Source organism: Chelonia mydas, chromosome 11 (genome assembly GCF_015237465.2).
Source record: "Chelonia mydas isolate rCheMyd1 chromosome 11, rCheMyd1.pri.v2, whole genome shotgun sequence".
NCBI classification, from domain to species: Eukaryota; Metazoa; Chordata; order Testudines; family Cheloniidae; genus Chelonia; species Chelonia mydas.
Genome location: NC_051251.2, coordinates 1502456 through 1529630, shown reverse-complemented (window position 1 = coordinate 1529630; position 27175 = coordinate 1502456). Strand labels below are relative to the sequence as shown.

The 27175-nt window shown below is 62.4% G+C and overlaps 2 protein-coding genes across 8 annotated transcripts in view; one reads left to right on the top strand and one right to left on the bottom strand.

Moving 5' to 3' along the window:
* The window catches only part of ANKZF1 (ankyrin repeat and zinc finger peptidyl tRNA hydrolase 1), a 16417-nt gene extending 6314 nt beyond the window's left edge, over positions 1–10103 (top strand). Inside the window, exons 5-17 of one of the 6 annotated variants that reach the window (XM_043524942.1) lie at positions 1622–1812; positions 2368–2483; positions 2710–3217; positions 4639–4861; positions 5221–5322; positions 5697–5837; positions 6136–6261; positions 7154–7478; positions 7879–7990; positions 8354–8488; positions 8616–8686; positions 8847–8973; positions 9019–10103. In XM_043524942.1, coding sequence (XP_043380877.1) covers positions 1622–1812; positions 2368–2483; positions 2710–3217; positions 4639–4861; positions 5221–5322; positions 5697–5837; positions 6136–6261; positions 7154–7478; positions 7879–7990; positions 8354–8488; positions 8616–8686; positions 8847–8967 — 2171 coding nt within the window. In that variant the 3' untranslated portion in view covers positions 8968–8973; positions 9019–10103. Of the gene's footprint in view, positions 1–626; positions 795–1621; positions 1813–2367; positions 2484–2709; positions 3218–4638; positions 4862–5220; positions 5323–5696; positions 5838–6135; positions 6262–7153; positions 7479–7878; positions 7991–8353; positions 8687–8846 lie in introns of those variants that run through there. The other 5 variants (XM_037913236.2, XM_037913233.2, XM_043524941.1 and 2 more) reach the window with 5 other exon arrangements.
* On the bottom strand, positions 9939–27175 carry GLB1L (galactosidase beta 1 like). Of its 2 annotated transcripts, XM_037913237.2 has the most exons (16): positions 27040–27175; positions 26004–26176; positions 25248–25398; positions 23671–23731; positions 23218–23312; positions 15877–16057; positions 15509–15567; positions 15025–15146; positions 14105–14145; positions 12876–12994; positions 12455–12529; positions 12291–12380; positions 11999–12112; positions 11412–11543; positions 10936–11151; positions 9939–10665 (listed from the first exon to the last, which is right to left on the bottom strand). In XM_037913237.2, exons 1-16 carry the CDS (start codon positions 27091–27093, stop codon positions 10438–10440), a joined length of 1911 nt encoding a protein of 636 aa, XP_037769165.1. In that variant the 5' UTR covers positions 27094–27175; the 3' UTR covers positions 9939–10437. The 2 variants fall into 2 exon arrangements, with proteins under 2 accessions (XP_037769165.1, XP_037769169.1); XM_037913241.2 differs by lacking the exon at positions 26004–26176 and having other exon boundaries at positions 27040–27129.

The following is a 27175-nucleotide window of genomic DNA, read 5'->3' as shown; positions in this document are numbered from 1 at the left end:
AAGAAGGCCAATGGCATTTTGGGATGTATAAGTAGGGGCATAGCGAGCAGATCGAGGGACGTGATCGTTCCCCTCTATTCGACACTGGTGAGGCCTCATCTGGAGTACTGTGTCCAGTTTTGGGCCCCACACTACAAGAAGGATGTGGATAAATTGGAGAGAGTCCAGCGAAGGGCAACAAAAATGATTAGGGGTCTAGAGCACATGACTTATCAGGAGAGGCTGAGGGAGCTGGGATTGTTTAGTCTGCAGAAGAGAAGAATGAGGGGGGATTTGATAGCTGCTTTCAACTCCCTGAAAGGGGGTTCCAAAGAGGATGGCTCTAGACTGTTCTCAATGGTAGCAGATGACAGAACGAGGAGTAATGGTCTCAAGTTGCAATGGGGGAGGTTTAGATTGGATATTAGGAAAAACTTTTTTCACTAAGAGGGTGGTGAAACACTGGAATGCGTTACCTAGGGAGGTGGTAGAATCTCCTTCCTTAGAGGTTTTTAAGGTCAGGCTTGACAAAGCCCTGGCTGGGATGATTTAACTGGGACTTGGTCCTGCTTCGAGCAGGGGGTTGGACTAGATGACCTTCTGGGGTCCCTTCCAACCCTGATATTCTATGATTCTATGATTCTATGAACTCTTCAGCAGGGCCCATAGGCAGCAGGAAGCCTCTCTGCTGGCACCTGACTGGGTGGAGAAGCTCTGAGCACCAGTCCCACTTACCTTCTCCCTAGTAGCTGCCTGCTTCCTGGATCCCTTTGTTTTCCTGCCCCATGTGGGAGGCTCCTCTGAGATGAGTTCAGGTCCTGTCATGTCATACATTACCGCTATATAAATCCATAGTATGCCCACATCTTGAAGACTGCATGTAGATGTAGATGTAGCCCCATCTCAAAAAAGATTTGCCAGAAGCTGGGAGTGGACAACAGGATGGATCACTGGGTGATTCCCTGTTCTGTTCATTCCCTCTGGGGCACCTGGCCCTGGCCACTGTCGGCAGACAAAAAGGTTTCAGAGTCGCAGCCATGTTAGTCTGTATCTGCAAAAGAATAAGGTGCCACAAGTACTCCTGTTCTTTTTGTCGGCAGACAGGAGACTGGGCTAGATGGACCTTTGGTCTGACCCAGGCTGGCCTCTCTTCTGCTCTTTGTGGTGAGGTTTGTTCTAGCCCCTCCTCTGCCCCCTGGAGCTGGCTGGCTCTGACCTGTCAAGTGGGACCAGGCCATAGATGGGTATCTCAGTGAGGACTGTATGTTCTGCGGATGCCTCCCTCCTCAAACACTCGCTCCCCCCCACCCCAGGATCCTGCTGCACCCCAGAATGTGGTGCACTCCTTCCACAGCGTCTGCCTGGTTCGCTACCCCAGGAGCGTCAGATGGGTTGTCTCCACACTGTTCACATTGGCTGGGCTGTGAGAGGCCATCGCACATGACCTAGAAGGCTGGGGGGAAGAGGGGGGGAGGGCAGTGGACATTCGCAGGATCTCTAGGTCTCCAGGTGGGACGTGGAGGAGGTGGCGCTGTGATCCTAGTGGACTGGGAATTGTTCCCTCCTCTTCATTTTAGGACTCGTGCCTTCCTCGGGCACCTTAGCATCTGACAGCCCTGTCCCCCTCCTGCCCCGTTTGCAGGTGATGTCTCCAGCATCTCCGGGTCCGATTCTGACAACTCCGATTCGGGCAGCGAGACCGACCTGCTCCCTCCCCGAGGCCATGCAGACCCAGGGAGCGGCCAGCAGAGCCACCGCTCGGCTAAGATTCTGTTCCGCAACTCCCAGGGCCAGCTGCTCTCCGCCTACCGCTGTGTGCTGGGCAGTAAGAAGGCAAGCGACGGCCCAGCAGTGCTGAGCCCCATCCCCGGTGACCTGCCAGAGGTCCTGGAGCAGGTCATGGTCCAGGATAGCCCTGACGGGCCAGCAAGCGGGGTTTGGCTGGGACCCCTGACCCCTCTTTGCCCCCTATGATCCTGCGGGCAGCTGGACGCGTGTGCAGGGGAGCCGAGCGCCAGCTCTGTCGGGATCTGGCTGTTCCATTATACAAGTGGTCGGGGTTTAGCTGGAGCGGTGCTTGCCAGAGGATCCTTGCCCAAGTGCAGGGAGGTGGCCAGGCCCAGCTCATCCGGCTGGAACCAAGGCTTTACTTGGTGCACGATGAGCCCTGTTCAGATGGGAGCTGCTGCCGCCATGATCACCTGTCTGGCCTCAGCAGGAAGGGGCAACCCCTGCCACATGGGTCAGCCCCCAGACTGCCCCTTCCCCGACAGCCTGCAGAGCCCCTGGCTAATGGCTCCCAGCTGGCAAACCCCGGTGGGTCATCGGCTCCAACAGAGGGAGGGCCTGTGCCACCAGGCTGCTAACAGGAGGGTTTCCTTGTGCCAGGGTGGTGGTGAGCAGCAGGCGGAGCTGGTGACATCTCTGCAGGGCCTGGGCGCAGGCACCTGTTGGGTTATCCTGATGACAGGCGGTGGACACTTTGCAGGAGCCGTCTTCAGGGGGTGAGTGTCCCAGTCTGGCCCTGAGCATGGGGCTGGGGCAGGGTCTGCTGCTCCAGTGAGCAGAATCCTGTGAGGGCCTTGGGGTGGGAAGGAGAACTCTGTAGCTTGTGGGTGGTTTGGGGCTGTTTTCCCCTGGCAGAGGGGATCAGAGGGGACGTGGTGAGATGGGCCCTTTCCCCCTGTCTGCTTGTGGGGCTGGCCCAGAAGGCGTCTCTCCTCTCCCCAGGGACATGTGGCACTCCCAGAGCCTTCACGGGCCCCTCGCAGCAGCAGCTCCTGGGATACCCTTCTTCTGCCTGTCTGTCCCCCGAAGCTGGCAGTGTGCTCTGGCTGGAAGAGGAGTGTTCATTTCCCTTCTGTATGGAGGCCCCAACAGGGGCAGGAGCTCACCCGGGTCCCAGAGTGAGTCAGTGCTGGAGCTGGGAAGAAAACCCAGGAGTCCTGACACCCACCCAGTGTGTGCCGCACAGACCCATGGCCAGGCCTGCCCTCATGGAGTGGGGCTTAGGCCCTGTTCCCCCATGGCAACAAGGGTCTGGATCCTGCTGCCCTGGCCCACTCTGAGGTTTCTCTCCCCCAGGCCTGAGGTGCTGGATCACAAGACCTTCCATCGGTACACGGTGCGTGCCCGCCGCGGCACGGTGCAGGGAGCGCGCGATGCCCAGGGCCAGGCCTCCATGCCCAAATCGGCTGGCGCCTCACTGCGGCGTTACAACGAGGCGGCTCTGCTCAAGGTAGGGGCAAGCGCACGGGCCCAGTTCAGGATTGGGCCCTCTCTGCTGGCCACGCCACTGTTCTGGGGCAGCCTCTGGGTGGGGGCTGCCTAGGCCATGAGCAGCCCCTCCAAGGCCTTGGCTGCAGGTGGCTCCATGGGCAGAGGCTGGACAGGGTGTGTGCTATGGCTGGAGTGCCCGGGAGTGGGGATGGAGGGGGCGCGCGGGGCCTGGCAGGGAGGCTAGGACAGTGCCATGCTCCCCACTGGGATGCCACCCTGGGTTCCAGTCCCCCTGCTTAGGGGCTGGGGCATGAGAGAGGCGCCCCTGAGCTTGGGATGCCCTGTCTCCTACCCCAGGGCCAGGCCTTTGGGCTCCCTCCCCAGGCTTCTGGCAGTCCCTGAGAGAGGCATTTAGGGATAACGCCCCCCCCCCATCCCAGGATCCCAGGTCAGCCTGCCGGGCGCCCTGTCAGATCTAGCTGAGTGCCCCTTATTGGCTGGCATCTGAACAGTCTAGGCGCTGCCCTGGCTCGGGGTGTCCGGCGCAGAGTGGAAATGCAGACCCCTCTCTAGCTCCTCCTCCCGAGAGCTGAGACCTCACGGGCCCCTGCCCAGCCCCGGGGGACTGCTGCTGGCCCCTCAGACAGGCCCCATCGCTTAAACTCAGCCCCTGGCAGACCTCCACCGGCCGGGCGCTCTGGGGTCACATCCCCGCACAGAATCCTACCCACCACTGCTCTTCACTTCACAGCACGAGAAATGCCCAGATCTAGACCTAACCGATAATCCCTACACGCATCTCCCTGCCCCAACTTCCTCCCTGCTGCAGCGTGCTCTGCAGGGCCCTGGCCCTCGGGGGTCCAGGATCTTCCGGCTGCAGAGCTTGGCTTGACTTCCAGGCCGGCGCTCTCTCTCCACCATGGCCCACTTGCTTTCTCGGTCCTCGGGTGGTCCCACCGCTGCCCTGGGCCCCCTGCTGCAAAGCCTGCCTGTCCCTGCGCCTCTCGTACCGGGTCTTCCTGGGTCTCTCTCCAAAGCTTCTCCTCAGGAGTCCTTTAACCCTGCTTTGTCACCTCCGCCTCCGGGAAGTGCCCACTCTCCAACCAGCTGTGGCGAAAGCCTGTGCCTTCAGCCAAGCCCCTTCGCGTACCCTTTATGCATCAGAGCAGTCGTTAAGGTTAACGGGTCCCCATTGTCCCTAGGCTGGGGGGCGCGGCCGGCAGGCAGCACACGGGGGATCCTGCAGCGAGCACCATACTGATGCCTTGATAATAGCAGAAGCACTAAGCTGTACGGCCACAACCTCTGAGTCCCCGTCCCCCCGGCCCTGGCATCCCCCAGCTGCACAGGGCTGGCTGTGCTTGGCCATACCCCAGTCCAGAGGAGGGCTGGCAGGTGGGGCCCAGGAGCTAGCGGTGATCCCTCCCCTTCCACCCCCAGGACATCCAGGACCTACTGGCCAGCTGGGCACAACATCTGCAGGGAGCCCAGCGCATCTTCCTGCGTGCCCCCCGTGCCAACCGGGCACTGCTCTTCGGCGGCAGGAACCCCCCTCTGCACAAGGACGACCCCCGCGTCTACAACATCCCCTTCAGCACTCGCAGAGCCACTTTCAGGGAGGTGCTGCGGGTGCACGTGGCCCTGGCCACCCTGCAGGTGTATGGTGAATACTGGGGTGCGGGGACAGTGGTGCTGGGGGCCAGGTGTGAGTGGTCTGCTTCCCTGCTGCCTGTTCCCCTGGCCACCAGGCTGGGATGGCATTGTTTCTAGACTCTGCTCAGGCCAGGGTGGCAGTGCCAAGCTGCCTACTTCAGAGGAATCCTCCTGGGTGGGGGGCAGTGGGTTCCTCCCCCAGGGATGGTGGTTGGCTGCAATGCCCCATCCCGCTCTGTCTGCAGCACCTGCCCTGCCCCACGCTCTGTGGAAGGGGGGTGGGCTGGCCCCCTGCTCTGCCCTCTGTCTGGGGATGGTCTCTGCGGGGCCCAGCTGGTGGCCCGCAGCCCCAAGGCTCCTGTCCCGCAGGGAAGGACACAGCGGTGGCGGATCTCGCTGGCTCCCCCCGGAAGGGCTGGAGGAAAGTGCCGTGTGCGCCGGTGGAAGAGCCCCAGCAGGGTGACGCCAGCAGTGAGTGAGGGGGAAGGGCGCCAGCATGTGGGGAGGGCACCGGCTGACTCCCCTCCACCCCCGGGGTGTTTCCTGGATGGGGGAGGGAGGGTGCCCAGCACTGGACCCTGTGTTGCAGCAGCTGCCTCTTGTTTGTGCCCCAGCCTTGTGGTCCCCTTGGGACAGCAGGGTCCAGGCATCTGGGCACCCCGTAAGAGCGCGCTGCCGCAGGGCACCGTCTGGGCGAGGGGGGCGCTCCTGGACTGCTCTGATCCAGGCACAGTCCTTCCCAGCGGGCCCTTCCCCCAACTCACCTGCAGAGAAGGGGTGGGGCCTCCTCTGGCCGAGCGCACGGGCGGGCCCACCAGCCCCAATCCCACCTGTCTCCCCCAAAGCCCCGTCGGAGGAGGAGGAGAGCCAGGCTGGGGAGCTGGAGACGGTGGAGGTGACGCTGAGCACGCTGCAGCTCCAGGAGTTTGAGGTGATGCCTAAGCGAAGCCGCAAGAGGAGGAAGAAGAAAAACAAAGTGGGGAGAGGTGAGAACGGGGGTTCCCCTGGTACGGGCGCTGCTGGTGGCCCCGCCAGCCCCACTCAAGGGCAAAGCCCTCGCGGCACAAGGGGCTAACAGGGTGTCTTTTGGTGTGTGTTTGGGGGGGGGGGGGGTGCACGAGCAGGTGGAAGCTGCTGGCTTCCCTGCCTTTGCCTCTGGCGCTGGGGGCAGCTGGCACCTGGCCTTTGCTGGCAGGGGCTGGGGGAAGCTGCATGCCCCCGGGATGGGGGGTAGGTGTTGGCCCCGGACCGTGTTTATCCCTCTCCTGGTCCTTCCCGGAGCAGGGGCCTGCGCCGAGGGGCCAGGAGGCCATGAAGAGCCCGAGGGCTCAGCACCGCAGCCAGGAGCAGGGATGGTGGCAGAGCCCCAGGACGGACCTGGGGCAGAGCCTGCTCCCTGGGAGAATGGAGGTAAGTCGGGCTGGGCCATGCTGCTGTCTCTGCCCTGCCCACGTGTGCCACGTCGGGGCTCTGTGGGCTCAGGCCGCTCCTCCCCTGCACCCCATTTGCCCTGTCAGACCCCCCCAGCTCACCCCTCCCATGTGCTGCTGTGTGCGAGCGGGGGCCAGAGAGGCAGATCAGCAGAGTGGTGGCCATACAGAGCGATCCGGATCGCCCAGGCTGCGCTGCAATATGGGCAGGTGGAAAGGCCCACCCCTAGGAGCGAGGCTGCAGGCCACACCGTGGAGTGGGGGCCTCTGGAAAGGACTCGGGGGTCAGTGGTAAATGGCTTAGCATGAGCTCCCAGGGTGGTGCTGTGGCAAAGGGCTAACGTGAGCCATGGGGTGTGAACGGGGGATTTTACCTCTGTACACAGCCCTGGGGAGACCGCCTCTGTCCTGCGTCCAGTTCTGGGCTCCACAGTTTAAGTAGGATATTTGAAAAAACGGAGAGGTGCAGAGAAGAGCCCCAGAAATGATCGGTGGCCCCTTGCACTGAGACCTGTGGGGAGCACCGTCTGCATCCCTTCTGGAGCGGTGGTGATCGCGTTGCGTCACTCCTTGCGGGAGAGCCCAGCGGGGGCTAACGGCTGCTCAGGCCGGCCGAGACAGGCAGAGCCAGAGCCAGACAAACGAGAAGCTGGTGCACCTCGCTAACCCTGCGGGTCGTTAACCATGGCATCTCCTCTCTGGCTGGCTTTGCAGCTGGCCTGGTGCCATCCTGGCCCACGCTTTAGCCACAGCCAGGGGTGACGGGCCGGGGGCGCACTCTGGTGTATGCCGCACAGGGGTCAGACCCCTGTGCTGCTCGGGCTGGGGGGCCCCTGGGGCCGGCTCTGAGCTGCTCTGTCCTTCCCTGCCAGAAACGCTGCTGGGCCAGCTCCGTGATGCCCTGTTCACGGCCTGCAAGACGGGGGACACGGGGACGCTGCGGCGCCTCCTGGGTGCGGCGGAGAGCGGGGCCCCCCCTGCGGGCAGCGAGGATGGTGCTGTGGGGCAGCCCCAAGGCCACCCTGGCAGGGTGCAGAGTGAGGGGTCAGAGCCCACCTGCGCGGCCCCTGGGCTCCTCTCGCTGCTCGGCGAGCCCATCGATGGGACCGGCTTCACCCTGCTGCACGTGGCGGCTGCGGCAGGGAAGGGGGCAGCCGTGCGACTGCTGCTGGAGGCTGGTGCCGACCCTGCGCTCAGGTACAGCGACCCCCTGAGGCCAGCGCTCTGGGCAGTCACCCCCCCAAGGCTGGCCCTGCCTGTGGGCCCGGGGGTCTGCAGCTTCCTCGTTCGCCCTTCAGTGCCCTGTCTGGTCTGGTCCCGGGGGCCTGCGGGAAGGTGCCCTCCCCCTGCACCGCTCCAGCCGCTGGGCCCCCCAGCCTGCTCCCTCTCCCCTGCCCCAGGACATCTAGCCAGCTGGGTGGGTGGGCTGACCAGGGAGCGGGGCGAGGCGGGGTCCCCTTCCCAGTTCTCCCCGGGGCCTGGCTGGCTTGTGGGGCTGCCCGTCCTGCAGGGGCTGGGGGGGGAGGGCAGCCTGCCAAAGGGAAGCAGCAAGCCCTGGCCTATCCCGGCCCTGAGCCGCTCTCTGCTTGGCTCCCAGGGACTGGCAGGAGCGACCCCCATATTGCGTCTCTGCCGACAAGTCGACACGCAACGTCTTCCGCAGGTTCATGGTGGATCACCCAGCCAAGTACGACTACAGGCGGGCCAAGGTGGGTGCCTCCCGCTGCCCTTCAGCCCTGAGATCCCTCCATGGCACCCTCGGACAGCTGGGAGAGCTCAAATCCTCCCACCCCGGGGTGCCTGAGCCCTCCCTGGGGAGCACCAATCCGGCTCCAGGCTGCTGGCCCCCTCACCCACGCTGGGGTCCCTGCGCCTAGGCTGCACCTGCCCCGCTCTGAGTTGGGGGGGGAGCCGTGTGAGGAGCCAGGAGGGGCCGTAGTGTTAAGGCCCCTGCGTACAATCGAGGAACCCAACCCCCGGCCCACCGCGAGCCAGCTGTGGGGGCTGTCCGCAGAGACGGGCGGGGCAGCCAGGACCCCCCCCCCCCGGCTGACGGAGCTCGTCCTCCCCAGGTGCCCGGGCCCCTGACGGCGGAGATGGAGGCCGGGCGGCTGGAGAAGCAGCGGGCGCAGAAAGCACAGCGGAAGCAGCGGGCGCAGGAGCAGGAGGAGAAGCGGCGCTTTGCGGCCCTGCCAGACCGGGAGAAGGTGAGGCCTGGGGGGCCCAGACACCCCAACCCCCATGGGGGGCTCCCTGCCCCGGCTCTCAGGGGCTGCTCAGGCGGGGGGGCAGGTCTCACCCCACTCACTGGGGCTCTGGCTCTCTGCTCCTCAGAGGGCCCTCGCTGCCGAGCGGAGACTGGCTGCCCAGCTGCCGGACACGGGCGCGGCTCTCGCCAACACCAGGTAACGGGCACTGAACCTGCTGCGGGCACCGGGGTGGTACTGGGGGGCACCGGGGAGGCACTGTTCCCCTGTGGGGCTGGCAGCTCCCCTGTCCAGTTGCTGGCAGGGAGCAGGCCCGGCCCCCGACGCTGGCCCATGCCGTACCTTCTGGTTTGTACAGGCGCTGCTGGCAGTGCGGCGAGTCCCTGCTGGGCCGGATCCCCTTCCACTACCTCGACTTCTCCTTCTGCTCCACGGGCTGCCTGCAGGCTCATCGCCGGGGCCGCGCCGGCCCCACCTAGTGCCCACATCGCCGGGAAGGCAGGCAGCTGCCGAGCGCAATGGGGGTTGTGTGGAAACGGACAGTCGCCTGCCGGGTGCTGGGGGGAGGCGCTGAGAGCTCCCGGGGGGCTGAGCCCGAGTGTAAATCCCTGTCGCAGCTCAAGGCCTCCTTCCCAGCACGGGGGGCAGCCCCCTGCCTCAAGGGGAAGGGGATCATGGCGCAGGATGGGTTGGGTGGGGGGCAAGCACCGACCCCTGGGCAGGAGCGTCACCGTCACACGGGGTCAGGGTCCTGTTTTGGGGCAGGGGGTGCTGAAGGGGCAGCGTGGCTGGTGGATCGATGGAGGAGGGACCAGAGGGCTCAACGCTGGTGCTGTGTGATCCACCTGAGTGTGCCCCACAAGCTGGGCTGAGGGTGGTTAATGACGGGCAGCTTGGCTCAGGGCAGCAGCCCCTTGCCTTGGGGGGGAGCTCCCTGCAGCACCCTGGGCCCTGTCCGGCACCCGTGAATCCTCCCCTTTACCCAGGGGCTGAGCTGGCCGGCCCGGGGTAGCTCAAGCGGTGACTGACTCAGGACGCTGCCCCTGAAGCTCAGCCCAGCAGGCGCCTGCCCTTGCTGCTGGATCTGGGGAAGGGGGGGAAGGTGATATAGCCCCCCCACCGCTTCCCCCTTGCCCTGCAGAGATGGGGGAGGAATCTCCCCCCCCACCCCCAAGTGCCCAAGGTCCTAGTCACCCCCTGTGTGCTGGGGGCCATGCTGTGGACGGGTGCCTGGTTTTTCCCCAGGGTGCAGTACCTTGACCCCACTACCCTGAGCAAGCCCCCAAGGGCCCTTGAGTGCCCCCCGGGGCTCTGAACCCGGGCTCTGGCTCAGGGTGGCTCGGCTGGTGCCCCCGTGGTCCCTCAGAGCTGTTCACGGCCCGTGAGGTTTGCGGGGAACCACGCTGGGGCGGGCACGGCGCCAGGGTGACAGAACACGCCGGACACGGCAGGGAAGGCACGAGATTTTCTTTGCTTTACCAGGTAATAAAATGTAACCCCTGGTGCCCAGCCTGGGGGGCGAGTCGGCAGGCGGGAAACCAGCGCCGCAGGAGTAGCCCCCGCGGCACGTGGCCGCAACGCACCCCGCACCGGCAATAAAGGGCAAGCCAAAGCCGCCGGCCGCGAACACTGTGTCTCCATTCTGCGGGGCACGGGGGGCCCTCGGCTCGTCCTGCTGCAGGCAGCTGGGCCGGGCGCCTGCCTGTCCCGAGGGGCGGCACTCGGGGTCTGCCACAGGTGGAGGGACAGACTCTGCCCGCCGGGGGCCGGCCCAGCCGTGGGGGGCCGTGATGAGGTTCTGGGCAGCCCTGCCCCAGCCAGGACCTGCTATTTCACCAGGAGCAACGCTGCCCCCCTCCTCTGCGGCTGCAAGGGGCCCCCAGGCCCTGCCCTCCACACAGCTGGGCCAGGGTGAGCCCTCTGGGGCCCAGGAGACACTGGGGGGGGCATTAGGGAGTCAGCAGCTTGGCCCCAGCGCCGGGGCTGGCAGTCCGGTTGAGCAGGGGCCGGTCCAGGAACAGCAGGTAGGGCCTGGGGGGGGCCCCCTCCAGCTCCAGCAGGGTGATGTTGTTGGGGGCCGAGGCGTGCAGCAGGGAGCCGGGCACGAAGAGCGTCTGCTGGGGCCCTCGTGCCGGCCAGTACCGGCCCAGGTTGAAGCCATTTATCCAGAGCTGGCCCTGCAGGGGCAGAGAGAGGGCCTGAGAGTGTGTGTGTGTGGGGGGGCATTCTCAGCCTGGCACACTACAGCCCCTGCCCACTGTCCCCCCGCACCCTGCCTGCCCACTGCCTCCACCCTACACACCCACCCGGTGCCCTCTCCCCTGACCCCCCCCCCCCCACCAATGGGCAGAGGGGAGTGAGCAACTGTGACATCGCAGCCAGGCCCCAAGCCGGCCCCCCGCCTCCAGCCGGCCCCCCTGCCCCCAGCTCTCCCCCTCCCTCGGTACCTTGTTCCAGCCTGGGAACTTCACGAAGGTGTCCCAGGCGATGCCAGGGGTCTGGAAGGTCCCCGTGTAGAGAGCCGGCCCCAGCGTGGCCCTGCTCCCCTCAGCCTGGGGGGTGGGCAGGGGCCAGCCCCGCGCCACGGCCGCGTCCACGTCCAGGGGGTAAATCAGCCAGTTGCTGAGCAGAGCCGAGTCCAGGGAGAGATTCCGGAGCAGGCCCTGCCAACATGGGGACGGGAGACCGGTGGGGAGGAGCAACGTCCCGGGCACTGATGGCTCCGCCTGCGGGCTCCCCACACAGGGCGAACCCTGCTCCTTCCGCCTGGGGAGGCTGCCCAGCCCTGCTCCGCGCCCCGGCTCCACCAGCTGCTGCCCCGTCCCTGCCCAGCCCCTCCCCTATGTCTGCAGGGGCAGCAGGCATTGAGGGTGCCCAGCCCAGCGGGCACCTGGCAGCAGTGCGCCCACCTCCCGCCCCTCACCTTGAAGTCGCTGGTGTTCACACCAAAGTTGATCCTGCCCATGTTCTCCACCAGCAGGTCCAGCGTGGCGCCAGCCTGGCCCGTGAGGTTCAGTGTTGTCTGCCCGTCGCGCTCCAGCCTCCCCTGGTACTCCTGGCGCCCGGCAGGCATGGGGAATTGGGTCAGCACCAGCCTCCCCTCCCCAGAGGCCCCTTGGTGCCAGGCCTTCCAGGTCCGGTCTGGGCGCCCCCACTCCCTGCACACACCGGGACGGGCGAGCGACCAGACGGACTCTCCCCAGCGGGGGGCAGGCGGAACCAGCTCCCAGGTCTCCCTCCCATATGGATACCCCGGGGGGGTGAACGCCAAAGCAAACCCCCCACAGATCCGCCCCCACAGCAGAGATGGGGACCAGGGCAAAGGCCCACAGACAAGCAAGCGCCGCAAATGTGCCCAGAAGCAGGGACCCCTGCACAGCCCCCACCCCAGGCTGTCTCCAGCACTGCCAGCCCCTCTGCCCCATGGGCACTAACCCCCCTTCTGCTGCAGAGAGAGGGGCTGGGCATCGCCCCACAGAGCTCGGGGCCCTGGAGTGGGCCGGTACGCACCCCGTCGAGGAGCACGTAGGCGCGGTCGCAGACGCTGTTGGGAGGGGAGCTCAGAGGGGCTGGATCCCAGACGTCCCGGGGCAGGTGAGTCCGGTAGAGGACGAAGCCGTGAGCCTGCAGCAGAGTGGAGGGTGAGAGCCCCGTGGGAGCAGGGGGCCAAGGCGCTGCCCATGGGAAACCCTCCCCAGGGCCTCCCAGCTGCAACAGGCCCAGCTCCTTCCTTCCCAGGTAGAGCCTTGGCAGAGGCGAGGAGCCTGGTGCCAGGACCCCGTGCCCACCCCTGCCCCCTCACCTGCTTCACGGCCTCAAAGGTGAGGGGGAACCGGCTCCGGATGGGCCCGCTGGGGCACAGCACGTCCAGCAGCTCCAGCACCTCGCCCTGCTGCAAGAGAGGAGAGAGGGTGGGTGGCCACGTCCTGGGGCCGGGTGGGGGGAGCTCCCAGGGCAGCCGCTCACCTTCCGCAGGGGCACGGAGCCGTAGGCGTACTTGGGGGTGGCGGGCGGCATCGGACCCTCAGGCAGGGGCTGGAACTGAACAGCAAACCCCCATTAGGAGCCGGCCAGACTGGGTCAGGGGCATGGTGCCCCCTCCGGATGCCATGGAAGTGGGGCAGGGGGCCGGAGCCATGCCTGGCTCTTTGGGCTTAGTCATCAACCCAGGGTGCGCGCCGGGGGCGCCCCCACCCCCGCCCTGCGAGCCGCCCTCGCCCCCAGCTGTCCCCGCAGAGAGCAGGGCGTTACGGTGCGGGCACCCCTGGTGCTGGCAGGACAGAGCCCTGCCCCCAGACACAGGCAGCCGCACCGGCTTTGCGCTGTGCCCGGGGCTCTGCCAGGTGCCCGGCGGTGGCAAGGGCTGGTTCCCCGCCGGCCTCGGTACCTTGCTGATGACCGTCCGGATGGCAAACAGCTTCTCGGTGGGGTCGCCGGCCTCCGAGAGCGGCGCATCGTAGTCGTAGCTGGTGGTGACTGGCTTGTATTGGCCCTTGTAGTCGGCACCTGGCCAAGGCAGGCGCAGTGAGCCACGGCTGGGCCCCAACGGTGCCCCATCCTGGGCCCTGCCGTGCCCCCCACTGGCTCGGAGCCTGGCAAGTCGAGGGAGATGGGGGCAAGGGCCAGGGGCCGCTGGGCTCCGGGAGCCCCATGGGAATGGGGCCTGGCCCGTGGCACGGAAACCACACGGACCGTGGCCTGGCACGTTACTGGAGGATGAGGGCCGGTGCTGGCATGGGCTACAGGGCAGAGAAGGGGCTCGCTGCACCAGGCCCCAGGAGAATGGGCCAATGCCTAGGTACCACAGCCCTGCAGGGACCCACCAGGCAGCCGCTGTGACGAAGCGGGACTGTTCTTAATGTTTCCTCTGAATATGGTGGGGTGCCTCAGTTTCCCCTAGGCATTTCTTACGTCTCTAGGGGGTGGGATAAGGGAGTGTAATTGTTGCAGAGCAAAGGGCCAGGGTCCATAAATGGCTGACGCTCTGTCTCCTGGCTACTGATGGCCTGGCCCTTCCCCCTGCAAGGTGAGAGCTAAAGGGCTGGAGAACAAAGGAATCCGGTGCCCTCCTGGCCCGGGAAAGGGACAAAGCCCAGAGGAGGAGGGGCTGGAGGGAGTTTAAGTTTGGGGCTGGCTGGGGACGAGGAGTGAAGTGCAGACGGGGTTGTCTGGCTCACTGCCCCCCAAAATGGACCCAGCTGAGGGTCCTGTTCTCTGCAGCTACAAGCTCTGGTTTAGACCATGTTCCTGTCGTCTAATAAACCTTCTGAGAGTCTAATAAACCTTCTGGCTGGCTGAGAGTCCCGTCTGACTGCGGAGTCGGGGGGCAGGACCCTCTGGCTTCCCCAAGTCCCCACCTGAGCGGACTGGCTGTGGGAAGCGCATGGAGGGGCAGAGGATGCTGAATGCTCCGAGGTCGGACCCAGGAAGGTGGAGCCGGGTGAGCTGTGTGTCCTGCAGACAGGCTGCTCCCAGAGAGGAGACGTCCCCAGAGTCCTGCCTGGCTTCGTAGGGAGCAGTCCCAGAGCATCGCCCGGGGATGCCGGGACAGCCCCCCCAGCCCTGTGCCCTCCCTGGCTCCTCTGCTCCCCAGGGGCTGGGGCGGGGGGGACTCACCGCTCCAGTAGCCGAAGTTGGTGCCTCCCTGGAACATGTACCTACGTGATAACCCAGAGGGGGCCATCAGCGCCCAGCGTGGCCCCACCAGCCCCCAGCAGCTAGCCCAGACAGGCCCGAGGGCTGGGCCACCACCCTCCCTTCCGCTACCCCCCATCACCTCCCTCCTTCCTGACCCCCCAGTTCCCAAAGAGGGACCCAGCCAGCACCATGGGCTGGAAATCACCAAATGCAGCCAGCCGTGTAAACTGGCTACTGCCCAAGGGAAAGGGCCAGAGCCCCTGGGGAGCATGGGACAGAGAGAGACCCCGGGAGGGGGGACAGGGACCGAGAGAGACCCAGGGGGGAGGGGAGGCAGGAAGGAGAGGGCAGGTTGCATTGACTCAGGGATGCACTGGGGCCTCCTGCCTGGAGCAGGGAAGGGGAAGCCCCTGGGACCCTTTGCTACCAGTCCCCATGCAGGGAGTGCAGCGTGGCCCAGAATCGTGCCAGGGCCGCGGCACCGACCCGCATGGCAGGGCTGGCACCTGGCTCAGCCCGGGGACCCCTGGGTGCTGGGGGTGGCGCGGAGACAGGGAACCAGGGACAAAGGATTCGGCCGCACGGGGCTCCCTGGGGCAGGGCCAGCCGCACCCCACTGCCGAGGGCGGCTCCTGCGGGGCTGGCCAGACCCCAGCAGAGGGTGGCCCTGGCCCTCCAGCGCCGGCAGCACCAATCCCCCTCCCTCCCGCACAACACAGCCCTGGGGCCGGACCCGGCAGAACCTCCCCAGGCAGCCGGGGGCAGAGGAACCCCCAGGCCTTGGGGGCCTGGCGCCCGCTGGGATCCGGCAGCAGGCGCCCCACGGCCAGGGGTTCCTCAGCCCCGCCCAGGCCACCCCCCGGCCCGCCCCCCCCCCCCCCCCGCGGCCGGACAGTCACATGTTGACGTTGGCTCCCAGCTGCAGCATGTCCTGGAGACCCTGAGCCACCTGCGCGGGGCTGCTGCTGGCATGCGGCTCTCCCCAGTAGTCCAGCCAGCCCGTGTAGTACTCCGAGTTCACCTGGGGCAGACGGGCCGTTACCCACAGCCCCGGCAGCCAGCCAGGGCCCCCCAAGCCCCCAGCTCCCAGCAGCCACCAGAGGAAGTCGCTCCAGGCACCGGGCAGCCCCCGCGCCCCCCAGCACTGAGCCTGCAGGAGTCGCTTCTGAGACAAGGGAGTCCAGAGCCCCCTGCCCAGGCCCCCTGTGCCCCACAGAGCCCCCCCCCATGCCCCACACCCCACAGAGCCTCCCCATGCCCCAGAGCGACATCCCCCAGAGCCCTTCTGAGCACAGAGCTCCTGCCACAACCAAGCCCCAACTCCTACAACCCACAAAGGCCAGGGCAGCACCCGCCCCCCCTGCCCACGGGGCCCACTCTCACCAGAGGTCCCTTGGGTTCATACAGTCGCTGAGGGGCAAACGCGGCCGTGACATTGGGGCCTGGGGGACAGAAGGGGGCAGGTCAGTGCAGGGCTCTGGGCCCGCATCGGGCTTGTCTGCCAGCCCCCCTCCCTTATACCCCCCCATCATCTTGCCCCACATCCGAGCCAGCTCCCCCCGCCGTCCTGCCACCATGTGAGCCAGCTCCCCGCATCGTCCTGCCCCCACTCTGTCCTGCCCCCCATCCGAGCCAGCTCCCCCCGCCGTCCTGCCACCATGTGAGCCAGCTCCCCGCATCGTCCTGCCCCCACTCTGTCCTGCCCCCCATCCGAGCCAGCCCCCCACCGTCCTGCCCCCGCCCAGGGGCACCTGGCCCGAAGTCCACGGTGGCGTAGAGCCCCTGCAGGGTGCCGCAGCGCAGCTCGGGGGCGCTGTTGCCGTCGGTGGTGAAGAGCAGCACGTCGGGCCCCAGCCGGGCGCGGAAGGCGGCCAGCAGGTGACGCAGGTAGTCGTAGTCGCAGGCGGAGTAGCTCCCATATTCGTTCTCCACCTGCGGGGCCGGGCAGCCGTGAGGGGGGGGGCACTGCGGGACCCTGGGCTGCCCCCCCTCCCCGCTGTGCCTGCTGTCAGAAAGGGTCGCTACCTACCTGGCAGAATGACCCCCCCAGAGCAACACGAGAGAAAGGGAACAAAGAAAAGGGACCAGGAGGGGTGGGGGCTAGTTGAGGAGCCCACCCTCCTTGCTAAATGGGTAGTGGGACAAGGCCTGTGCCCATGGGCAGGGGCAGTTCAGCCAGGAAAGCAGGAACAGGCCCAGACAAGCAGGCAGGCAACAGATAAAGAGATTGGAAAACAGGTTAGGAGCCCTGAGGGGCATAGTGGCAGGAGTAAAGGAAGGAGTAAGTAAGTCCAGGCATGGGGATTTCAGATCCCTGGGACAATACTTGGAATGGTGAAATCTGAGTTGATGAAGGTGTCATTTTGGGAGATGAACAAGTGATGTAAGGACAGAGAGTGAGAAGTTAACTATGCAGAGGCTGGAGGGAACTGAACAGCTGAAAGATGGGAAAGTGTTACAGAAAGAGAATTCTTGGTTTCTTTGCAGCGATTCTGAAGGAAAAATGGGCCCTTTTCCAAAGAAATGTCTGTAAATAATCCAGGCAAAGAGATAATCTGATTTAAATAATTGGACTATTGACAATTTAGTCAAATTCGCTAAAAGAAGAAGGGGTTTCTATTGGAATTTACCTGCCCCCAAGTGTATAAAAGGCTGCACAGCTGTGTGAAAATTAAAGCAGTGCAAGGGCTGCTAAGGAAAAAGAGACTGTAGGTACATATCTGTGTGGGGGGGTGTAAATATATTGTGTAAACGTGTATTTTACAACATTCCTGATTTGTAAAACCCTGTTTTGTAGGTTTAAGATGAATTGGCTTTTTGTTTGTTTGTTTGTTTTAAGTAATACCACTAAAAATCCATTTGAATCTTTCATTCAAAGCTGCAAAACTGAGGGAGGCTTTTTGCCAGACACAGGTAACTCGGGTGTTCGGCTTTGGTAGTTAGCATTTAACCCTTAAGATACCCCAATGCTTTATAAAGTTCAGTTTTTTTTTATAGACCAAAGTCGGGGCTGTAGTAAGGGGCAGCCAGAACCAGGAGAACGGAGAGAGATTCTAACTTTTTCTTGTTAACGAACAGACGGTGCCTCTGGCGCGACCGCAGAGGTGAGGTGCACAAAGAAGCAACGTCAGGAACACCGATCAGGAGGCTCTGCGTAATCAGACTGTCACTGTGATAAGGGCACACGAAAACTCTGTGAGCTCAAAGGAAACAGTTACGCTCTATGTAAAAATTGGTAGGGCTAACGTTCTAGAAGTTAAACTAGGGAAGCAGCAGCCGTGTTAGTCTGTATTCGCAAAAAGAAAAGGAGGACTTGTGGCACCTTAGAGACTAAGCAATTTGAGCATAAGCTTTCGTGAGCTACAGCTCACTGAAGGTGCATTTTCCCCAGGACACGTGCAGTGTCTATTGTAGAAGGGGTAAAAGAAATACAAACAAAACATGCTACTTAATTAAAATCCTATTAGGGCTCCAAAAGGAGCCACAATACGTTGTTGTGATAAATGAAGGGGGGGTTAGTTTCCTTTTATGGACACCCAGCCAGCCAGTTAGCTAAAAAGTCCCTCTTGGTGGCTGTTCTCTGCTTGCTTAACCTGTAAAGTGTTAACAAAGTTCCCCAGGTAAAGGAAAAGGAGTGAGCACCGGACCAAAAGAGCCAATGGGAGGGCTAGAACTTTTTAAAATGGGGTGGGGGGGGAACTTCCCTTGGTTTGTGTGTTGTGTCTCTCCGGGAAAGAGGGCAACAGAGGGCAGCAGGAATGCTGTGTAAGGCTTGAACCAGGTATAAAAATGCATCTTCCATACCTAGAAGAAATTATTGGACAGGGCATGTTTAAATAGCTGCGATTAGGTTTTTTTTATTTTATTTTGGCTTGTGGATCTCCTCTGGGCTAACCCCAGAAGCCTTAGTTTGCTTGTAACCTTTAAGCTGAACCCCCAAGAAAGCTATTTTGGGTGCTTAATTTTTGTAATTGTTTCTTTTAAGTTCTAGCAAAAAGCCTAAGTTCCAGATGTATTTTTTTCCTTTTGGTTTCTAATAAAATTTACCTTTTTAAGAACAGTGTTGGATTTTTGGTGTCCTAAGAGGTTTGTGCCTATGCTGTTTGAGTAGCTGATAGCCACAGCTAATTTCCTTTGTTTTCTTTCTCAGCTCTTCCCTGGAGGGGGGTGAAAGGGCTTGAGGGTGCCCCACAGGGAGGAATTCCCAAGTGCTCCTTCCTGGGTTCAAAGGGGTTTTTTTGCATTTGGGTGGTGGCAGCGTTTACCAAGCCAAGGCCAGAGAGAAGCTGTAACCTTGGGAGTTAATACAAGCCTGGAGCGGCCAGTATTAATTTTTAGAATCCTTGCAGGCCCCCACCTTCTGCACTCAAAGTGCCAGAGTGGGGAATCAGCCTTGACAGTTGTGTTTTCTTTTTCAGATCACTGTGTGTCTTTTGGAAGCAGGAGTTGAAAGTGGAAAGTAATCAAAACTCTGGTGGAAGTTAATTGTGTCTCTTTTAAGACAGAGTCTCTGAGCTGCTGATGGCTTTGGAGCCAAAAGCAAGCCAGAAAGCGTCTGTGTTGATGCAAATTACCTAACTGATAGAGGAAGGAGAGAACTGCCCATAAATGGCAGCACAAAGGAGCCACAGATAAAGGACATACCTGGTCAGCAAACAAACTACCTGAAACCGAAAGGCTCAAATTATGACCCTTTGGAAAGGAAGGAAGGAAGGAAAAAGGAGTCAAGCCCGAGAATAAGAGGGACAGGTTAACCCTAAGTAGAATTTTGTGTGTGTGTGTGTGTATGCACAGTGCTGAAATCTATAGATGGATACAAAAGGGGTCTGCTGACATGCATGATCCCCCTACCGTGTAATTCACCTAAATCCCAAGGATATAATTAAATTAAAGCCTATGCAAAGATTCAAGAGGACATTGAACACACTGGCCTCACTGAAATTGTCTAAGTAAGAGGCATAACAAGATATGTTTAAATGCCCACTTGTAATACATTTGATGCAAATGTTATTGTTAATATTAAACACTGGGATAAATGTAATGTTAACGAGTAACCCTGTAACAATGTATATGATTTTTTGGGAAAAAACTTTTAAGTCTGCTAGAAATGGTAATTGGAAACACACCTCGTGGTTTTTAAAAAAAAAAATAAATAAAAGGAAGAAAAAAGCATTATGATATGATGCTTCTCAGCTATGACCTGGGAATAAACTTAACGCTTAGCACAGCAAAAAAGCAACCTAACAAAAATCGATTACAAACTTGGTTTGCTGTATGGAAAGGGAAACTGAGGTACACCACCTCATGAATTTAATGACTGAACAGTGAGATAATTCACCCTAAACCCTTAAAAGGTAGACGCCATTAAATCCTGGCCTGCCTATAGAACAAAACCAAAGGAAAGAATGTGGGGTAATTCCTCTGTTTTGCCTGCAATCCGCAAGGAGATGTGTAAAAGGAAGAGATATTTTAAGCCATAATCTGCCGCCCCCGAAAGGGGGTAGAAAAATGTTCTTTGTCTTTCAGAACTTCAGGGAAAGCTGCTACCAGCTGAAGAGCAACCCAGAATACCGCGGATCCACTGCCACGGCGGAGAGCGTGTTTTGTGCTTTATATTTTGTGTTGTTTGTCTTGTGCTAGCATTGCTGTGTATTGTGTTTTTTTTTTTTTAAATACTGCATTAGGCAGAATAGGATTAATAAGGATTTGAACTGTATTCACAGAAACCAGTATTGCAGAATGGCAGAGGTCAAAGGCAGAGGTGAACAGGGAAACATCCCCAGGTGGTAAAGGCACGTTTAAAGGCAGAATATGCCTCAGACACAAGGTTTATCTGTTGGTGGGAATGGAAGGATGGACATAAAACATTTTAAGCTCAAAGTGAAATTACCAAGGGAAAGAAAAGTATGTGAAACCACTGGTTACCAGGGGCACGTGAACCCCCAGCGGGGGGAGGCGAACCCCCAGCCCCGCCCCTTCCACACCCTGCCAGAGCCCCCCCCCCCACCGTGGCTACTGGCCCAGTCCCATGACGAGCCCCCCAACCCCAAAGGAGCGCCAGGAGGGAGAGCGGCATGTGGCCCCAGCCCCCCTTGCCCTGGAGCGCGGGAAGGCAGACAGCGCGTGGCCCCAGCCCCACCACTGGAGCACTGGGGGGCTCAAGGAGCCAGAGAACTGGAGCCCAGGGAGCGGTCACGGCAAGCGGTGGGGTCACGCCTGGCTGTTTTGGGAGGCTGAGCCTCCCCCAGCCTATGCGACCCGCCGCCCCTGAAAATCAGTAATAATCGGCATGCCTTAATCAACTTCCGGCACGCAAGCCCAGCTGAATGCACCTGGGTGTTGTATAAAGTTGGAAGGAAGGGAAGGAAGGCCATTGCCACACCTTCCCTGATTACTAGAAGGGGCAGCCCAGTGAAGGTAGAACTGCCCCAACATTTCCTCAGTGTGAACCACTGAAGGTTACTGGATCTGCCTGGCAGCCAGGAGGGTGGGTAGCCTAGGCTCCCAAGGGGTGTGTTGGAAACTGCTTTGGGTGGAACTGGATTAGGAGTTGGAGTACTGGGTGCTGCTAACATAGAGGGATGGGGCAACAATGATTTTCTAAAATACTGCCAGTGTGGCAACAGCGAGGGGAAAAGGATTCGTTATTGCTGGCAGGGACTATGGACTCAGTACAAGGAAACGTGTCCTGAGCATTCGCCTGTACGCGGGCCCAGGAAATAAGTCAGCACTTGGTCATTCAGATAATCTGGGAAGGCATGCGAGGAAATTTGGAAATAAAAATTGTTGTGGGAAAACGTTACAGAAGGGGAGAGACAATTAACGGCATGATGGAAATTGGTGAACTTTACCCTAAATAAAGATCAAAGGGTTCTATGAGCTTATATAGGAACTCTACACCCCTCTCGCTACTGGTGTTTATCCAGTGGTACCTGTGGGAACCCGGCTAACAAAAAATCACCATCCCTGGGCACATAAAGAAACCCAACAGCGGAAACCCATTGACATGTTTCAGCGGGCAGCCCATGAAAATGTGGGGTGTGTGTGTGAGGATCAACATTTACAAGAAAGAGATGGACGTGTCTATGTTAAAGACAAAGGAACCCAAGCTGCATGTCTGATATATTCACCGAACAAAAGCCAGCTGTTGTATATGCAGGAAGGGGATGTGTTTGTGTTAGAAGTCATTGGCCAATGGCAGGAGTAGACAATAATGAATTGTATTTTATGACTTATTTAGTTAAGGGAGGTTTTTGCAACATTACAAAGGTTAAAAGTGGTGACTGTGAACACTACGTATCAGTATGGACTGTGAACTACTTTGAAGTTTAAACCACAATTGTATCACTTTCAACCACCTGAAGGGGGGTTCCAAAGAGGATGGAGCTCGGCTGTTCTCAGTGGTGGCAGATGACAGAACGAGGAGCAATGGTCTCAAGTTGCAGTGTGGGAGATCTAGGCTGGATATTAGGAAACACTATTTCACTAGGAGGGTGCTGAAACACTGGAATGGGTTCCCTAGGGAGGTGGTGGAATCTCCTTCCTTAGAGGTTTTTAAGGTCAGGCTTGACAAAGCCCTGGCTGGACTGATTTAGTTGGGGTTGGTCCTGCTTTGAGCAGGGGGTTGGACTAGACACCTCAAGAGGTCCCTTCCAACCCTGATATTCTACGGTTCACCCCATTGTGGTGATCATTGGAATCCAATTGGCTTTATTAGTGAGCACAGTGGCTTTGGCTTGCTGGAGGAGGAGAACGGTTGGAAGAACACGGGAGGCTGGCCTGCAGTGTCAGACTCGTGGGATAGTAACGGCAGCTTTGGTAAAAGCGTCATTAAGGAAGGGACTGTAAGGCCTCAGGCCTTTTCCTGTAGCCATGTTGTGAGGCCTGAGGCCTTTGTCTGCAGCCATGTTAGGAGAGCAGCAGCCGTTCGCTGAGAAGCAGGAAGTCACATCCTCACATTCTATCTAATGACCTTAAAACAATGTAATATCGGGCTGATAAGAAGGAGACCCCGTCCGAATAGCACCCACCCTCACCGGATAAAGAAACAGATCTCAAGCTGGTTAAAGGCAACGTAGTTTGATAGCATCCTGTATGGCAAGAAATCACTTCTCAATAATTGGGGTTGTGAAATCCTCATGTCTTGTTTTATCTGCATGGTCCCCACTTCCCTATTGTTTCTGTCTGTTACATAGTTAACTTTGCTAGGTGTAAATTAATTCAGGTGGTGGGGTAGGACTGGTTAGAGAATTTTGTTACAATGTTAGGCTTGGTTAGTAAAATTTTAGTAAAATGACTGGTTAAGGTACAGCTAAGTGAGATTCAAGTTTCACTATATAAACTGGGGTCCAAAAGGAAGTTCTTGGGAACCAACTCCAGGACAGAGCCCCAGAGCTGCCAGACCTCAACACTCTGCCAATGACACTGGGCAGAAACTGGAGTCCCCCAGACGGACCTGATCCTGACTGGCCATCAAGAAAAGTTCATCTGTCTTATTGGGAGTGGTGCGGGTTGTATGTGTAGCCTGTGCGTTCTGTTTTGGTGACTGTTAATAAATAGAGGTCAAGAGGCTATTACTGTGTGAGGCTCTTTCCCTGGTAAAAGACCCCGTAAACCCACAAAAGATTAAGCCCTGAGTCCACAGGCAATGGGTGTTTGCTCTGAGCCTGGACTAGAGCCCAGAGCCCATGGAGGGGTAAAGTTAGGTGCCTTTCGCCGGGAGCCCTAGGAACTGGGAAAGGGTTGGGGTGCTAAAATCAACTGGGTTACGCCTTGAGCCCTAGGAACTAGGTAGAGGTGGGATGTCCTAGAGAGTGCAAGTAACAGAGAATTTTGTGCGGGTAACAACTGGGGCAGGGGGCTCTGTGGGGTGAGGGTTACGGGGGCATGTCAGGGGGCTCTGTGGGGGACAGGAGTGATGGGAAGAGGGCTCCAGGGCAATGGGGGTTGCAGGGGTAGGAGACTCTAGTGGGAGGGTTATAGGGGCAGGGGGCTCCGGGGGGGACAGCACAGAGGGCTCTGGGTTGCTGGGATAGGCTTGGAAAGAAGCAGTGAGCCAGGGAAGGGACCCTGAGCCCCCCACCCCACCCCACCTGGATGCTGATGATGTTCCCTCCATTCTGGTACAAGCGGGGCTTGATCCTGGGCAGCAGGACGTCCAGCCAGGAATCCACGGCCTGCAGGTAATCTGCGAGCAGAGACAGCAGCTGGGCTCAGCCCCCGTCTCTGACTGCACTGGCAGGTGCAGGGTTCGTGTGAGAGCCAGGAGCCCACTGTGGTTTGTGGGGAGGGCACAGGGCGCTGGCAGAGCCTGCCAGCCTTTCCTGGCTCGCCCAGGGGTGAGAGGCTGACCCCCGTCTCCAGGGGGCGGCGGGGAGGGAGGGGGAAGAGAAGGAGCCCAGCTGCTCTGCATTCGGGGCTCCAAGGATGGGGAGAGGCCTAGCAGGTAAACGCAAGAGCCCCACAGCGTCCTGGCACCAACTAAGTGGCCCTGCATGGCTGAGGGCAGGAGCCCGGTGGGCTGGTCCCCAAGGGATGCCCCTTACCTGGGTCAGAGGAGCGAAGGACAATGTCTGGTTTCCACAGCAGCCAGGCAGGGAGGCCACCCTAGAGAAACAGCCCGGGGGAGAAAGAGACTCGTAAGTTCCCAGACACATGGCGGTTCTGGGCCAAGTGGAAGGCGCAGGAAGGTCTCATTGGCCTGCGTCACAGACCCACCACAAAGGGGTCAGAACTCACGGGCGGCAGCAGAGCTAGGAGGGGGCTGTGGGTCGGGAGTGAGGGGCACCAGCGGAGGTGTGGGGGGGGAGCCCAGGGCAGGGAATAGCAGAGCCGTGTGTGGGGCGCTCGTGAGCACACAGATGGAAGGGGTCGCTCTGATGTTCCCGGCTCCAGCTGCCCCGTCTGGCATCCACGCCGTGTATTCTCTGCTCCCAGACATTTGCTGGTTGGCACACGCGGGTCTCCGAGGTGCCTCTGTGATGAGCTTCCCCACATTGGCCTGAATTCAGCTCAAGCAGGGATCTGAGCCGGACCGGGGTGGGGCACTGGGCTGGATGAGGGGGAGGAGGAGTTTGGGCCGGACCGGGGTGGGGCGCTGGGGTCTGGGCTGGAAGGGGGGGAGGAGGGGTCTGGGCCGGACCGGGGTGGGGCGCTGGGGGCAGGGCCGGATGGGGGGAGGAGGGGGGCTGGGCCGGACCGGGGTGGGGCGCTGGGGGCTGGGCCGGATGGGGGGAGGAGGGGGCTGGGCCGGACCGGGGTGGGGCCCTGGGGGCAGGGCCGGATGGGGGGAGGAGGGGGCTGGGCCGGACCGGGGTGGGGCGCTGGGGGCTGGGCCGGATGTGGGGGAGGAGGGGGCTGGGCCGGACCGGGGTGGGGCGCTGGGGGCAGGGCCGGAAGGGGGGGAGGAGGGGTCTGGGCCGGACCGGGGTGGGGCGCTGGGGGCTGGGCCGGAAGGGGGGGAGGAGGGGGCTGGGCCGGACCGGGGTGGGGCGCTGGGGGCAGGGCCGGATGCGGGGGAGGAGGGGTCTGGGCCGGACCGGGGTGGGGCGCTGGGGGCTGGGCCGGAAGGGGGGGAGGAGGGGGCTGGGCCGGATGCGGGGGAGGAGGGGTCTGGGCCGGACGGGGGTGGGGCGCTGGGGGCTGGGCTGGATGCGGGGGAGGAGGGGGCTGGGCCGGACCGGGGTGGGGCGCTGGGGGCAGGGCCGGGTGGGGGGAGGAGGGGGCTGGGCCGGACGGGGGTGGGGCGCTGGGGGCAGGGCCGGAAGGGGGGGAGGAGGGGGCTGGGCCGGACGGGGGTGGGGCGCTGGGGGCTGGGCCGGACCGGGGTGGGGCGCTGGGGGCTGGGCCGGATGAGGGGGAGGAAGGGTCTGGGCCGGAAGGGGGGGAGGAGGGGTCTGGGCCGGACCGGGGTGGGGCGCTGGGGGCTGGGCCGGATGCGGGGGAGGAGGGGGCTGGGCCGGATGGGGGGGAGGAAGGGTCTGGGCTGGAAGGGGGGGAGGAGGGGTCTGGGCCGGACCGGGGTGGGGCGCTGGGGGCAGGGCCGGGTGGGGTGGGGGGCTGGGCCGGGAACACGGGGGCTGGGGTCAGACTCGGGGCAGAGCAGCCCCTGCCCAGGCCTCACCATCTCCCACTCGGCGCAGATGTAGGGCCCGGGCCGCAGGATCGCCAGGAGGCCCAGCTCTGCCGTCAGGTCCAGGAAGCTTCCCAGGTCTCGGTCCCCGGAGAAGTCATAGACGCCGGGCAGTGGCTCGTGGTAATTCCAGGGGACGTAGCTGGGGAAGAGAGTCAGGATCAGTGAGGGGAGCGGCCGCCGGGGTCTGCTCACCCTTGGGGGGTAGGGGGGGGGGCACAGCCGCCGGGGTCTGTACTCCCTGGGGGGGGCACAGCCGCTGGGGTCTGCTCGCCCTCGGGCAGGGGGGGCTCGGCCCGTGGCGGAAGGCCGAGCACCCCAGCACGGCAGGGAGATCCCTAACGACACGTGTGGGTCCCGGGCGTGGCACAGGACCGAGGGCCCTGACCCAGTTATCGGTGCATTAACTCTTCGGATGCCGGGGGGGGGGACACACGTGTCTCCTGTGAGCCGGCCTGGCCAGCGCACCAGCCAGCGCAGAGCCACCGTCACCAGCCGCCGGGGGCCATGGGGCTGCGCCGGACGCTGCAGGGGCGGGGCTGGGATCCGAGCCCCAGGCTCCGGGACCGGAGATCGCTTCGGCCCCACACGAGGCTCTGGTTTTGGGGCAGGAACCGGGGGCCCCCGGGCGAGAGCCGTGACCTGGAGAGCCCGTGGGCGGGCGAGTGCCCCTGGCAGGACCGGCCCTGGGGGCAGCCCGCCCCGTGGGAGCCCCGTCGGCCCGGCCGGAGCACGCGGGTCACCTACACCTGCACGGCGTTGAGGCCGCTCATGTACATCTTCCGGAGCCGGTCGCGCCAGGCGGGGCGCGGGACGCGGGCGTAGTGCACGCTGCCCGAGACGTAGCGGAAGGGGGCGCCGTCCTTGCGGAAGCAGTCGTGGGTGTAATCCACCTGGAAGGAGCGGGCACCGGCGCAGGCCTGGCCCCACGGGGGCTGTGAGCACACGCTGCCCTACCCGGGGTGCTGGCCTCACCCTGGGGGGCAGGATCGAAGGGAAGCTGGGGGGCAGGATCGAAGGGAAGCTGGGGGGCAGGATCGAAGGGAAGCTGGGGGGCGCCCTGGGGGGGCGGATCGAAGGGAAGCTGGGGGGCAGGATCGAAGGGAAGCTGGGGGGCGCCCTGGGGGGGCGGATCGAAGGGAAGCTGGGGGGCAGGATCGAAGGGAAGGTGGGGGGCGCCCTGGGGGCAGGATCGAAGGGAAGCTGGGGGGCAGGAAGGAAGGGAAGGTGGGGGGCGTCCTGGGGGGGCGGATCGAAGGGAAGGTGCAGGCACCTCCTGCTGCCCCATGGCTGGGGGGTCAAGGCAGGGACGAGCCGGGGGGGGGCTGCTCTCCGCGACGCCCGGCAGGTTAGCCTGGGGGGCGCAGCCAGGTGCCGGAGCAGGGCGATGGCCACGGGATTCACCCAGCACTGGCCATGGGCCACCCCCCCGCCCCCCACCGTGGCACCCGGGCCGCTGCCGCCCCCGGCTCGGGCGGGTTGGGGGCCGGAGTGGCAGGGGGCGCGGAGGGCTCCGAGTCCCGGAGCCCCCAAGGGCCCCCGGCGGGGGCAGGGCCGAGCCCCAAGAGGGGCGGGCGGGGGGGCCCGACAGCCGGGGGGGGGGCGCCAGAGCCCGGGGGTGGGGCGGGGAGACAGACCCAGGCTCGGGTCTCAGGATTTTTAGCTGCTCAGTCAAAGGGGATCCAGCGCCCCCGGGCTCTCGGCCCGGCCCGGCCCGGCCCGGCCCGGCTCGGCTCGGCCCGGCCCGGCCCGGCCCGGCTCGGCTCGGCCCGGCCCGACTCACCTCCAGCGGCAGGAGCGCCGCGGCCAGCAGCAGGAGTCGGCGCCCGGGCCCCATGGTCACAGCCCCCCGCCGCTGGGAAGGAAGCAGGAGCCGTCACATGACCGGCCTCGGCCCCTCCCGGCCCTAGACAGGCCCC

Coding starts and splice junctions, on each gene's coding strand:
- GLB1L (XM_037913237.2), bottom strand. CDS start 27,093: ATGGGGCCCGGGCGCCGACTCCTGCTGCTGGCCGCGGCGCTCCTGCCG. Junction 14,146..15,024: donor CTGGGAGCCAACGTCAACAT/GTGACTGTCCGG, acceptor GTTATCACGTAG/GTACATGTTCCAGGGAGGCA. Junction 11,544..11,998: donor CCTACGTGCTCCTCGACGGG/GTGCGTACCGGC, acceptor GCCGGGCGCCAG/GAGTACCAGGGGAGGCTGGA.